Source organism: Strongyloides ratti, assembly GCF_001040885.1.
Source record: "Strongyloides ratti genome assembly S_ratti_ED321, chromosome : 2".
NCBI classification, from domain to species: Eukaryota; Metazoa; Nematoda; class Chromadorea; order Rhabditida; family Strongyloididae; genus Strongyloides; species Strongyloides ratti.
This window is the reverse complement of record NC_037308.1, coordinates 3,183,995-3,196,323: the sequence shown is the minus strand read 5'-3', so window position 1 is coordinate 3,196,323 and position 12,329 is coordinate 3,183,995. Positions and strand designations below refer to the sequence as shown.

General features: G+C 25.1%; 6 protein-coding genes across 6 annotated transcripts; 1 reads left to right on the top strand and 5 right to left on the bottom strand.

The window, feature by feature from the left end:
* Positions 1 to 644: 644 nt before the first annotated feature.
* On the bottom strand, positions 645 to 1,373 carry SRAE_2000100300 (40S ribosomal protein S3; the record flags this gene model as incomplete). Its single annotated transcript, XM_024651902.1, has 1 exon — positions 645 to 1,373. The coding sequence occupies one exon, from the start codon at positions 1,371 to 1,373 to the stop codon at positions 645 to 647; it is 729 nt and encodes a 242-aa protein (XP_024505533.1).
* Positions 1,374 to 1,714: 341 nt separating this feature from the next.
* SRAE_2000100200 (Double-strand break repair protein MRE11A) lies at positions 1,715 to 3,377 on the bottom strand (the record flags this gene model as incomplete). The annotated part of the gene is made up of 2 exons (XM_024651901.1): positions 1,715 to 3,186; positions 3,224 to 3,377. 2 exons carry the CDS (start codon positions 3,375 to 3,377, stop codon positions 1,715 to 1,717), a joined length of 1,626 nt encoding a protein of 541 aa, XP_024505532.1.
* A 286-nt stretch (positions 3,378 to 3,663) lies between these two features.
* SRAE_2000100100 (RNA recognition motif domain and Nucleotide-binding, alpha-beta plait domain-containing protein) lies at positions 3,664 to 4,530 on the bottom strand (the record flags this gene model as incomplete). The annotated part of the gene is made up of 2 exons (XM_024651900.1): positions 3,664 to 4,353; positions 4,402 to 4,530. The coding sequence occupies 2 exons, from the start codon at positions 4,528 to 4,530 to the stop codon at positions 3,664 to 3,666; spliced, it is 819 nt and encodes a 272-aa protein (XP_024505531.1).
* A 1,970-nt stretch (positions 4,531 to 6,500) lies between these two features.
* On the bottom strand, positions 6,501 to 7,558 carry SRAE_2000100000 (7-methylguanosine phosphate-specific 5'-nucleotidase; the record flags this gene model as incomplete). The annotated part of the gene is made up of 2 exons (XM_024651899.1): positions 6,501 to 6,811; positions 6,856 to 7,558. 2 exons carry the CDS (start codon positions 7,556 to 7,558, stop codon positions 6,501 to 6,503), a joined length of 1,014 nt encoding a protein of 337 aa, XP_024505530.1.
* Positions 7,559 to 9,236: 1,678 nt separating this feature from the next.
* On the bottom strand, positions 9,237 to 10,054 carry SRAE_2000099900 (Splicing factor U2AF 35 kDa subunit; the record flags this gene model as incomplete). The annotated part of the gene is made up of 3 exons (XM_024651898.1): positions 9,237 to 9,722; positions 9,780 to 9,935; positions 9,992 to 10,054. The coding sequence occupies 3 exons, from the start codon at positions 10,052 to 10,054 to the stop codon at positions 9,237 to 9,239; spliced, it is 705 nt and encodes a 234-aa protein (XP_024505529.1).
* Positions 10,055 to 10,783: 729 nt separating this feature from the next.
* On the top strand, positions 10,784 to 12,013 carry SRAE_2000099800 (Axud1; the record flags this gene model as incomplete). The annotated part of the gene is made up of 2 exons (XM_024651897.1): positions 10,784 to 10,905; positions 10,993 to 12,013. 2 exons carry the CDS (start codon positions 10,784 to 10,786, stop codon positions 12,011 to 12,013), a joined length of 1,143 nt encoding a protein of 380 aa, XP_024505528.1.
* Between the last annotated feature and the right edge of the window lie 316 nt (positions 12,014 to 12,329).

Below are 12,329 nucleotides of genomic sequence, written 5' to 3'. Positions count from 1 at the left end.
AATTAAAAAAAATTTTGTAGACTTTATTCATTTTTTGAAAATCGTTAGCATCAGCCAAAAGAATAGTTCATTTAGCAATATTACTATAAATACATCTAAGCCTTCTCAATACTTCTTCTATGTTCATAGTAGCTTGCTTTGCCTGAGCTTTAACATCATCACCAATAAAGATTTCAGTCTCTAGTACAAGTCCAAATGAACCAGAAGGAAAAATAATGTTTCCTACATGTACAGATTGACTGTAATCACAATTAATAGCTTAATACTATTAAAATAGTTTACTTATATAAACCAACTGCAGCTGGAGCACTAAGTGAAATAATTATAGTCTTTAATATTCTTAAAGTATTTTCAAATAGCTAGAAAAAGATGAATCAAGTAAATTTAAAAATTTAAAAAAGTATATAAATAAAACTTTAAAATTATTCACGTAATTAAAATATTTACAAACAATTACAATTAAAATGAAACTATAAATTTTATAAACAAATAAAATAATTTATGAAAATATATAACGAAAATTCTGGTATTTAAATGATTATAAAAATTAGTAAAAAATTTTTTTAATAATCAACAAGTTTATTTTTTTCAAGTTAACAAATGTACTTCAACAAAACACTTTAAAAAAACAACATTAATTATTTTTATTGTTGTTCTTTCTCATAAACAGCAACTGGTGGTTCTTGTCTATGTTCAGAATATGGTTGAGCTGGGAAGGGATCTTCTTTTGGTTCAACAATTCTAATTTGATCTGGAAGTGGATTCTTTGGTCCATATTTACCTTCAGGATCATGTGGGAGCATAATTTTTACTTTGATTCCAATAACACCTTGTTTCATTTCAACATGTCTGATGGCAGAAACACAATAGTCACGAACTGGTTGACCAGAGTGAATCATAATACCATCAGAGAATTTCATAGCTTTAGCACGTTGACCACGAAGCTTTCCAGAGACGATGATTTCACATCCTTGAGCTCCAGATTCCATAACGAAACGCATAACTCCGTAACAGGCACGACGAACAGCAAGTCCTCCAATAAGTTTGTAACGAAGAGATTCGCATTGAGCAACAGCGCAAAGACCACGTTTGTTTACTTTTTCAGCATAAAGTTCAACTTGTCCTTTAGGAATATCAAATCTTTTTTGAACAAGAGAAGTAAGTTCACGAATTCTACGTCCACGTTCTCCAAGAACGTTGATGGTACGGGTAGCCATGATGATGATTTCAGTACGGGATGGAGCTTTGCGAACTTCAACTCCAGAATAACCATCCTCAGCCAACTCTTTGGTAAGGAATTTATTCAATTCAGCTTTGAAAACTCCATCGGCAACGGCCTTCTTCTTCTTACTAATTTGTTGTACTGCTGCCATTTTGACAATAATAAATGACCCTAGAAAACGCAAAATTACGTAAAACAAAGATTCAAAAGAAAGAAAATCAAACGAATAATACAAGAAATAAAAAAAATAGTGATAATTATTAAAAAATAAGACGAATATAAACAAATATATATTATTTATATTGTTTAAGAGTAGTATGAAATTGCGTTTTACCAACTTCTTTCTATATAAGAAATTTATAATTTAAACATTAAAAAACCTGCACATCATAAATATTTAAATTCTGTGGTAGTATGCGTATACAACGTTTATTTTAAATATTTATTATGTAATTTGCAAATATGAAAAATTTAAAATAACACGAAAAAAAGCTAAATTAAGTTAAAAGAAGTGTTTTCATTTGTCTTACTAACTGCACTTTGTCGTTTTATTTTTTTAAATATAGCAATATCTTCTTCAAATTTCTTTTCCATGTCTACTAAATGTTGGTAACAAGGAAGTGTCGAATTATTTTCATCAATAGCCTTGCAAAGCAGATCAATTTGATTTTCAATTGATTTTGTAAAAGCTTTATTGACACTTTCAATAGTACCTTCAGTAGTTACGTATTCTAATAATGCTTTAAAAATAGATTCTTCTGTAACAATTTCCAACGCTTCATCATCTTTAGCATTCATGAAATAATTCTCAACAACTTGCGATACATCATAAAATGTGTCTGATGCTTTCATTTCTTCTATTTTTTGTTTATTAATAGTCTCATTCTTTGGTTTGTTAACTTTAACTACAAACATATCTTCAGGATTAGCTACAACATCTTTAAATAGTGAACCGAACCTTTTTGGGTTAATTGGTGGGAAACAGGTAAACGAATCTTGATATGTGATCTTCAATCTTACTAAAGGAAGTTTAGGTTGTCTCTCAAGTCTAGAATTTGATAAAATTTCTAACATTTGACTAATCTTTTTATGAATCAACTCCTCATCAGGAGCATCTTTTGGACGGACAGATGTTTTAGAAAATTTAGCTCTATTAGGGAAAACCTTAAGATCCATGTTATCAATTATCATTTGTCTTACTGTTTCAAGACGAATTGGTGTTGTATCAAATTCGGTTCCATTGATTGCTAAAAGAAAACAATATTTTTCACCAGATTCATCATCACATAATGATGTTGCTACTGTGCTACCTGGTTGCAAAATATAAAAACGAAAATTAATCCCATCAGTTATTCTTTCAACTAATTCAGGGTCAGGTTTCGATGCATGTTCATGTCCCCAAATTACAAGATTTATAAAATTAGGAATAAATTTATCTGGAATATATGCACCTGTTCTTCTTGTAAAATCTCTTCTTGGTCTATTTTGATGTAGAACAAGAATATTAAACCAACTATTTCCATCTCTTGGTCTCTTAAAAATAACTTTCTTTTCTTCAAAAGCCCTATGCAACCTATCATCACGTTGACTACTAATACCATAAATAGCTACCCTTGTATTTCCTTTTTTAAGAAGTATTGGATTTACAACAATATTATCAATATCTTTAAATTTTCCAAACAAATTTAGAAGACCAGCTTCATGAAAAAGATCAAGTGCTGTAAGTCCAGTTCCAGAAGGATCATCGTGATTACCATGAATAGTAAAAATTGGCATTGAAACAGAAAGATTTGGATCTTTGTAATTGACAACCGGAAACTCTGAATGATCAAAAATTTCACCTGCATTTGAGAGAAATTCTAAAGGACAAACTTTATCAGAATTTATACAATACTTTCTTAGTAAACGTGCTACTGCAACTTGCATCTCTCTTGTTGGATTATTTTCATGGAACAAATCACCACCTAAAAATATGAAGAAAAAAAAATAATATATACTTACCAAGAAGAATACAATCAGAATCAGTTTCTTTAGCATTATTAAGAACTTCCTCAAATGTTGTTAATGAATCATTTTTCCTAGGAAACTTCCTTTCACCATATCCAATATGAACATCTGAAGCCAATGTAATAGTAATAGTGTCTTCTCTTCTCATTACAAAGTTATATTATTAAATGAAAATATATATATATATCGTGATTAATTTAAATGACGTATACTAGAAACAAATGTTTATAAAATTTTAAAATAACAAAAATGATTTGATGAATATTATAAAAATTAACTTAACGTCTTTACTCCAAATAATACTAAAAAACCGCCTAAAAATAATCTTTTATTATATACGATCTCACGAAGAAAAAAAAAAGATATAAAAACATTAAGAAATGCATAATAAAAATTAACCGTTACTAATTATCAACAATAAGAAATTATTTTTTTTAAATATTTTCTTCGTCATCTGATTCAATTGTAACAATTGGAACTTCTCCATGTTCATTGTCATATTCATTTCCGTAATTTCTTACATTTAAATTTTGTTGAGTGTATTGGAAATTTTGAGGATGTGAGACATGTGTATACTGGTAAACTTGGTAAGGTTGAGGTCCAACTTGAAAGTATGGATTACAGGGGTATTGTTGATATGGATATTGATAATAACCAAATGAAGGAATAAATGTTGGAGGTAATGAAGGAGAAATATTTGTTGGTGTTGGAGGTGGAGTTAGAAACTGTTGAGGTGAATCGTTTTGACTTCCAATTAATCCATCATTTTGTGCAGGAAGTGATGGAAGTGCTGGTTGATGCTCATTACTACAATAAGTTTTTTGAGAATTATCTTGATTTAAATTTTCATTTCGTGAAGGAACATGAAAACTTGGAATAGCACAACGAGTAACATGTCTAACAAATCCTTTTTTACGAGCATCCCTGATAACAAGTGAACAATTACCTATAAAGAATTTATTCGAGTCTTGATTAGCCAAATTTTTAACTTTTGTAGCAGATACATCATCTACAAAAGTAACAAATCCATACCCTTTAGATGTATTATTACTATTTCTAATAATTTTTGAATTTAAAATTTTTCCATATCTTTGAAAAAGTTCTGTCAAATCATCTTCTCCAATCTTAAAAAAAAAAAAAACCCAACATATAATTAATAAAAATAAACTTACATTTTCAGTTAAACCACCAACAAATATTCTATTACTAATAACTTCAACAGATGTTTCAACATGGAAATTGGTATATGAAATTGCCGGATTAGGAGGGCATGGTAAATTGTGTCTTACTACTCCAGCCATTTTCTAAAATATGGTAAATAATTTTAATTAACTTTATATAAAAAAAAAAGAGTAATTATATATATATTTAATTAATATAAGAAAACTAATTTAAAAGATAAGTAAGTCAATTTGTTAAAATATAATGATGAAGTAAGCTATAATATAACACTCTATATAGGGTAGGGCGCCAAAAATGTAACCATAGTACAAAATTTAAAAAAAAAAAAAATATAGTGGTATACATATTGTATATGCAATAACTTATAAGCTAAAGGTAATTATAATGGTTGTATACGTTTTTAAAAATAATATAAGATAAGTTTCTCATTTAGATTAGATACTTATGATGTTTGATTTGGAATGAAAGTGCAAGTAGTTTAAAATATATAATAATTCATGAGAGTAGAGAGAGTATATTAATACATAACGATAGATTGTAATAAAAAAAATGGACTAGACAATTTGTCTTTATTATTATACTTACTTAATTGTAAGATGCATTATTAAGGATCAATTATTCTATTAATTGCTTGTCATTTTCTCCATAAATAATATTTAAAGGATATAGAATAAGTTGTTCTTGTTGTCTATCAATTATCAAATGTTTAGATATAACATTTTTTTACATTATCAAAGTATTGGGTAAAAAGAGATTCATAGGATTATTTTTATTTTTACAAATAATATAATTTTTGGATTTCTTTTAAAGATTTACATATATTATTTTCTTTTTAATCTATAGTATTATTATGTTAGAAATAAGTAAAATGTAATTCAAATGAGAGTAAATTGGAAACAGTACAAATAAATGTAAGGATAACTAAGAGTGAGATTCAATTAACTTGACCTTATATGGAATGTTTCACAAATGCCTTTCCATGTAAATTAAAACATTATATAATAATATAAATGATAAAAAAAAGTTCTTGGTACAATTTAATTTTGGTAATAGTATTATTTTTATTGTTTCAATGTTAATTTTCAAATTATTTTTTTAGATTATGACTAGTTGTATCTTTGATTTTTCTAAATAAATTTTTATTTATTTTCAATGTGTTATTTTATGTGGAAAAGAAATTTTCAAAATATAAAAAAATTTCTTATATAAATTTTGCAGCCATCAAGATTATTAGTATAATAACAAAAATATTATTTTTAAAATTTCTAAAAATAAAGTTGATTGAAATTTAATACCATGAAATTTTAGAAAAACCCAATTAAGAACGATATACTAAGATTTTACAAATGAATCTTGCATCTGAAACTTTTTTTTTTATGAAAAACAAAATAACGTCCAGAAATAATATTTTAAAAATTATATAAAGTAATTAAAAAATAATTTTTAATTATAATAATGATAAGCATATTGATAAGAAAGATGATTTTTTGAAAATAATTTGATTCTAGAGGTTTTGCATTTAAAAAAAAATTTTAATCAGATAACTGATGCGAAAAATAAAGTTAATAACGTGCTTTAATGTAATGTTATTAGCAAAAGAATTTCCCTAAAAGATAGAAAATAGTTTTTTTTCATATTTATTTCATCGTTAATTATTTAATACATGTTTACTTTTTTATATATCATACAGATACTATTAAAATAAAAAATAACGAACTATGACTAAAGTTAATAAAATATTATTTTGTCTATTATCTTAATTAAATAGATTTAAGACTATTAATTATATTTTTTTAAGTAATGTTTTGAATTTGAATTTTTGTATTCCATTCTATATTGCAGTCATAGCATAGTGTATGGAAAGTTTATTGTTATTAACTAATTTTTATAAATTAATTTAAGATAGATAAAATGTATTCATAACTACAAATTTAATTTTATTTATAAAAATATAAACACAATAAAAAAAAACTATTTCATTAAGTATAAAAATTAAATGAAATAAAGTTTTACATAATAAAAACTTTGGTATTTTAAATATTTTTTTGATCTTATATTGTAAAAATATTTAAAAAAAATTTAAAGCATTTTAGACATTAGAAGAAGCTGTAATTGTAGGTGTTTGATTTAGTTTTTCGGAATCTGTTATATTTGTAGTATCAGCAGAAGAATGACATGTATCAGTGATAGAAATTATTGGATTTATAATTGGAAGAGAAATTATAGACTGTTCCTCAATAATATTTATAATATGATTTGGAACATCCATAGATTGATCATTTATGATAACAATGTCATAACCTTCACTATATTTAGGGAGTAAATTTTGAAAATCAAAATTTAAAAAGCCTATTTTTAACGCTATTCCTTCATTTTCAACACCAGAATCCATTGTTAAATCTAAAAAGTTTAATTTTATTTAGAATTTTTTATTTTTAACTAACCTCCTAAAGAGTCACCGAGAAGAAGTATGTTATGCCTATTGTTTACTTTGTGAAAGAATGATTGCTCTTTTCTGATAACAGTTGAATTTTTGCAAAATGTATGTATTAAAGGTTCAGAAAATTTATAAGCTACATTGTTTTCATCAAATTCCATCATATTTGAAATAATATGAACATTATTTGGTATTTCTTCAAATATATGTTTAAAAAAAATTTCAATAATATTTCCAATTCCTGCTGAAAAGACGATTAAAGGAATTTTGTTTGCATCTAAATTTTCTACAAAATCAACACAATCATCTCTAAGTTCAATTTTTGATTCTTTTACAAATGAGTCAATTAATTCATAGGTAAATTTTGTTTTTAAAATTTCATCATGTGATGAATTCCACCATGTTTCCATATAAGGAGTTTTCTCTTCACTTGTCATTGTTGGACAAAATTCAATTTTTATATATTTTTCTTTTAAACGTTGAAGTCTTTCAGTCAAATCAGGGTAAATTTTGTTTGCACCACTATCAAAAACACCATGTGTTGCCCAACATCTGTTTCCATCTTTATCATGGTATTTTGACAAGGTAAAATCAAAGTCAGAAATAACCATCAAACCATTTCTTCCATCATGAGACATGCGAGCTAATTTTTTAGCAACACCACCTTTATCACGAATATGAACATTAGGATTCTTTAGTAAATATTCCATTATAGACTTAGGATAGTTTTTAATAATAATAATGATATATCTAAAAATAAGTAGACTTTTATAATAATAAAAATAAGTGATTAATAAAGATAAGGTGATTGTGATAAGCCTATAAAAGTAAAAAAAGAACATTAAAATGATAATACAAAGTAATATGTGTAAAAAGTATTTTCATAAAATTAATAAAAATAAATAATTTATAGTCAAAACTTTTTGGATTGAACATGAGCATTAACTGGTAAAAATGTCAAAAATATACAAGTCAAGGACAAGAATATATATATATATATATACTGTAGAACTTGATTTATATTTTATGAATATATAACTTTCAATTATCATTATTTTATATAAAAGACTAGTGATACCATGCTATGAATTATTATCAAAGAATTACAAATTTATAAGATTGATAAAATAATTTTCTTGAAGAGAATATGATAAAATGGCAGACGATGGAAAAAAAAAACTAAAAAAGTGATAAGAAATCAAATTATGTTCAAGCTAAAAATCAGGTTTATTAATATTTTTATAAAAGGTGGGTTTTTCTATTCATACCAATTACTTTTTCTTAATTACACTACAAGATAAAATTTTATCAAGGACAAATAATTGATGTCCTTATAATGATAATTTATAATATGTATATTAAATATATATATAGTGGACAAAAAAATTGATATTGTATCCAATTAGTATCTATTTTATTTGAAATTAATAATTTTGAAGCCATAAAATTGTACAGTTATACCAGTTATCTAAAATTATATTTAAATTACTTTTTATAAAATAATGATAACACAACTTACCGTTTTTAAGAATGATATGAAACAATTTTTTAATTTTAAATTTATCTCTTATTATATTTTTTGTAATTGTATTATATTATAAATGTTGTTTGATTTAACTTTATTAATTTTCAACTTTTTATATTTATATATCTTTTGAAAAAAAAACTCCGTTATATAATTCATAAATTATTTCTTGATTTTTTTTACTACAAAAATTGTTAAATAAATATAATACAGGTAATAGTGTAGGAAGTAAAAATATTTAAAAATAGTTAACTGAAATGATGGATAATAACTAGGCAAACAGTATTTTAAAACTTACTTCAGAAATATATTATTATATACGCTTCATAAAGTACTTTAAAAATTAGTAAAATGCGAAAATACCTTTTAAGTGATGTTATTAAAATAATTGACATATTTTAAAACTCTTAAAATTACATTTTCACCATAATAATCAGTCATACACAAAATTTTATATCAAAACACACATAAAAAAATGGATACACAAACAATTTTTTGACAAATAAAAAAAATAGACTACACAATCAACTAGATATTGTACAACCATATCACATAATTTATTATGTGTTTCCAACACTTTTCCTATTTATTTTCTATTTAAAATAAAAAACTAGGGTCGGTTAAAGTGAAAAGGTCAAACAAAATAAAAAAAAAACCTTTCACATGTAAAAAATTATTTACATTGAATTTAAATTCATTTAATACTGTTATCGTAACATCCAAAAGAAATATTTATTTACAAATAATTAAATTTAACCCCTGGCAAAGATAAAGTCCATGCTTTTCTTCCATTTAAAATAAAGCAAAAAAACAATTATTAGCAAAAAACAAAAAAAAAAAAAAACAATACAACAAAATACTAGCTAACGATGTGATCTATAGTGATCACGATCGCGATCACGTTCACGGTCTCTATCGCGTCTTCTGGTACTACGTTCTCTATCACTTCCATATCGTCCTCTGTTCCTTAAAGGTGAAGAACGTCTACCATACAAACGTCTATGAAGATCTCTTGAAATAGGTTTCAAGTGCATAAAATTACAAAAAGCTCCCTTTGTACATCCTCCTTGTTCATATTGCCTACAACAACCTTCACGAAAATCTGTTACAGGTGAAAGTTCAGGATAAATTGGTTCACCATTAAACCAACGATCTTTTAAAGCATTAACACATTTCTCTGCATCCTCTTCACGTTCAAATTTTATGTAAACATTTCCAATCATATGTTCTCCAATATTATCACAAACATTCATTTCCTCAATTTTTCCATATTTTTCCTCACATTCTTCAAAAATTTCAGCATAAAAGTCATCGAATTCTCTTTGTTCTTCAGGAGTCATCTGTCCCACCTAAAAATTAATAGAAATATATATATATACTACATATTATAAATATTTATATCTTACCTTAGCATATACATCTGCTTTTCTCATATCTAAATTAGGATCATGATATAAATTTCTTAAGAGAACTGTTTGTGAAAAAGATGGCATATTATGTATTCTGGAACATTTATCTCCATGCCTACAAGCACCAATCTTGAAATAAAAAGAACAATTAACCTAAAAATAATAAAATTTTTAAAAATAAAAAATCAATAGATTAAAATAAAACAAACCTTGTCTTTCTCTGTTCCATAGATTGATGCTAAATATTCAGCACCAGCATGATTAGAAGACATATTAATAAATATGTAAGAGAACCTGAAATGTCTGTTTTAATATTTAAACATTATCAAAACATATAACATAGTAGTAAGAAGAAAAAAAAAAGTAAACATTTGACAAGAAGAAATTTATAAAAATAATATCCGGTTCAGTGTGCAAAATCTATTATATTTTATAAATAATAAATATTTAAAATCTGAAATCAATAATTAATTGTTGTGTTATAAACTTATTATATACATGTTATTGTATAAGTATTTTAAAATTGACAAAATGTACTCAATAAATATGATATAAACTACCCAGAAATGATAACAATTGTCAATTATTTAAAAAAAAAAAAATAAATGTTAATAAATGAAAACAAAAACAAATGGATAAACATTATTCCAGTAAAAAAGTCATAAAACGAAAAAGCGAAATAAAATAGTCTGTGTGTGAAATATTAAATATGTATACTATTAATGATCAATTTATAATTCACCTTTTATAAAATATTAAAAATTATAAATTTTTATTTTTGTTTTTTTTTAGGTGTAAGAACATCAAGAGGAAACATTAAGAAAAGTAAATTTTTTTTACTATAATTCTATTCACTTATATAAATTCCTGTTTTTTACTACACAAAATTCAAATATTCGTTTGTAGTTTTACATTTTTATACGTATTTTCTATCTTTAACTATTTCCTAATTTACATTGTACTTTGAGTTAAAAAAATAACTCTAAAGAATGATGTCTTTTATGATGGATATGGATGGAAATTCTTCCTCCCAATTAGAAATAAAAAGTATTGTGGATGATTTGTTGGCAGATGTCGATAGGATGAGCTTAAAAAATGTTCCCAGAAAAAGTTGTTTAAAAAGGTATAGTTATTAATTTCTACATTAATTTTTTTTTTAAACTTTTTTTTTCTTTATAATTCGTCATATAGTAATATTTTAAAATTTTAGGCGATTAAGTAATAGTGATGACTTATCAAATAGTTTATTTCACACACCAAATAAATCACCCAAGATTGTTAAACATGTGACGTTTTCTAAACTTATTGTGTATTGGTTTGAGAGGACGCAAGGGAAATGTTCAATTCCAACATTTGGTGGTTTACCATTGGGTATGTGTCAAAAAGATTGCGGAGTATCAGAGTTTAAAGATTTTAAATCATTTGAAAATTTTATGAGAAAACATAAGACTAGAGTTAATAGGCAGAGGTGGCAAAGATTTTCAGCTGCACAAAATGAATTAAAAACTTCTAGGAGTAGGAGGAATATGAATCATTCTATAATTTGTAATGAAGGTGGTAATTCTGATTCTGGAGTAAGTAATATTGAAAAAAGGATTGCTGATGATGAAATGCGAAGATATACTACAGATACTAAATCTTTTATTAGAATGCCTTCAAATGTTAGAAAAAATATATTTGAAGGTCTTAGTGTTGAAATTGATGAAGAAGATGAAAAAGATACACATACAATACGTGAAAATAGAAAATCTGTAGGATGTGATTGTGAAGATGGTATTTGTTCACCTTTAACTTGTTCTTGCTCAATTAATGGAATTCAATGTTATTTAGATGTATATGGTAATCCAACATGTAGTTGTGATAAAGAAAAATGTCGAAATCCGGAGGGAATTATTGAGTATAAAGAGGATGTTGTTCGTTGTCACTATGATTTTATCAAAGAAAAAGAGGCACTTTTAAAAAAAATAGAAAAATGTTTTGATGAAGATGCGAAACAAAAATTATCTGATTCGTTACAAAACTTGACAAGAGATTATGCTCTTAAAATGCTTCAACTTAAACAATCTCCAATAAGAGAACCTTCATACAATTTACCCAAACGAATGTCTTTTGAACTTCAAATATCAGCACATGATTTTTTATTTGATCCCGATGTACAGTATAATGGAGATGGTGACTCTGAGTTACGTCAGTTTTCAAAGATGCCTTCACTGATAGTCAACCAATCTTAATCCTTTTGTATATATATTGTCGAGATTTTATATAATAAAATATTTTTTTTATTATGTTTAAAATTTTTTTCTTTAAAAAAATTTTTTATAAGATACAAAGATTAAAAAAAAAATTACCACAAATATTTAAAAATTAGTTAATTTTAAAAATTTATAATAAAAAAAAGGTTAGAAATGATTTTTTTTATACTAATTAATATAAATAAATTTAAAGAGATCCTCACTTCTGATATAAATCCTTCTTATTTCTATTTACTTGGTAATTTTTTTTTAAAAGATTCAAATATAAATTTTAAGTTTTAAATCACTTACAATT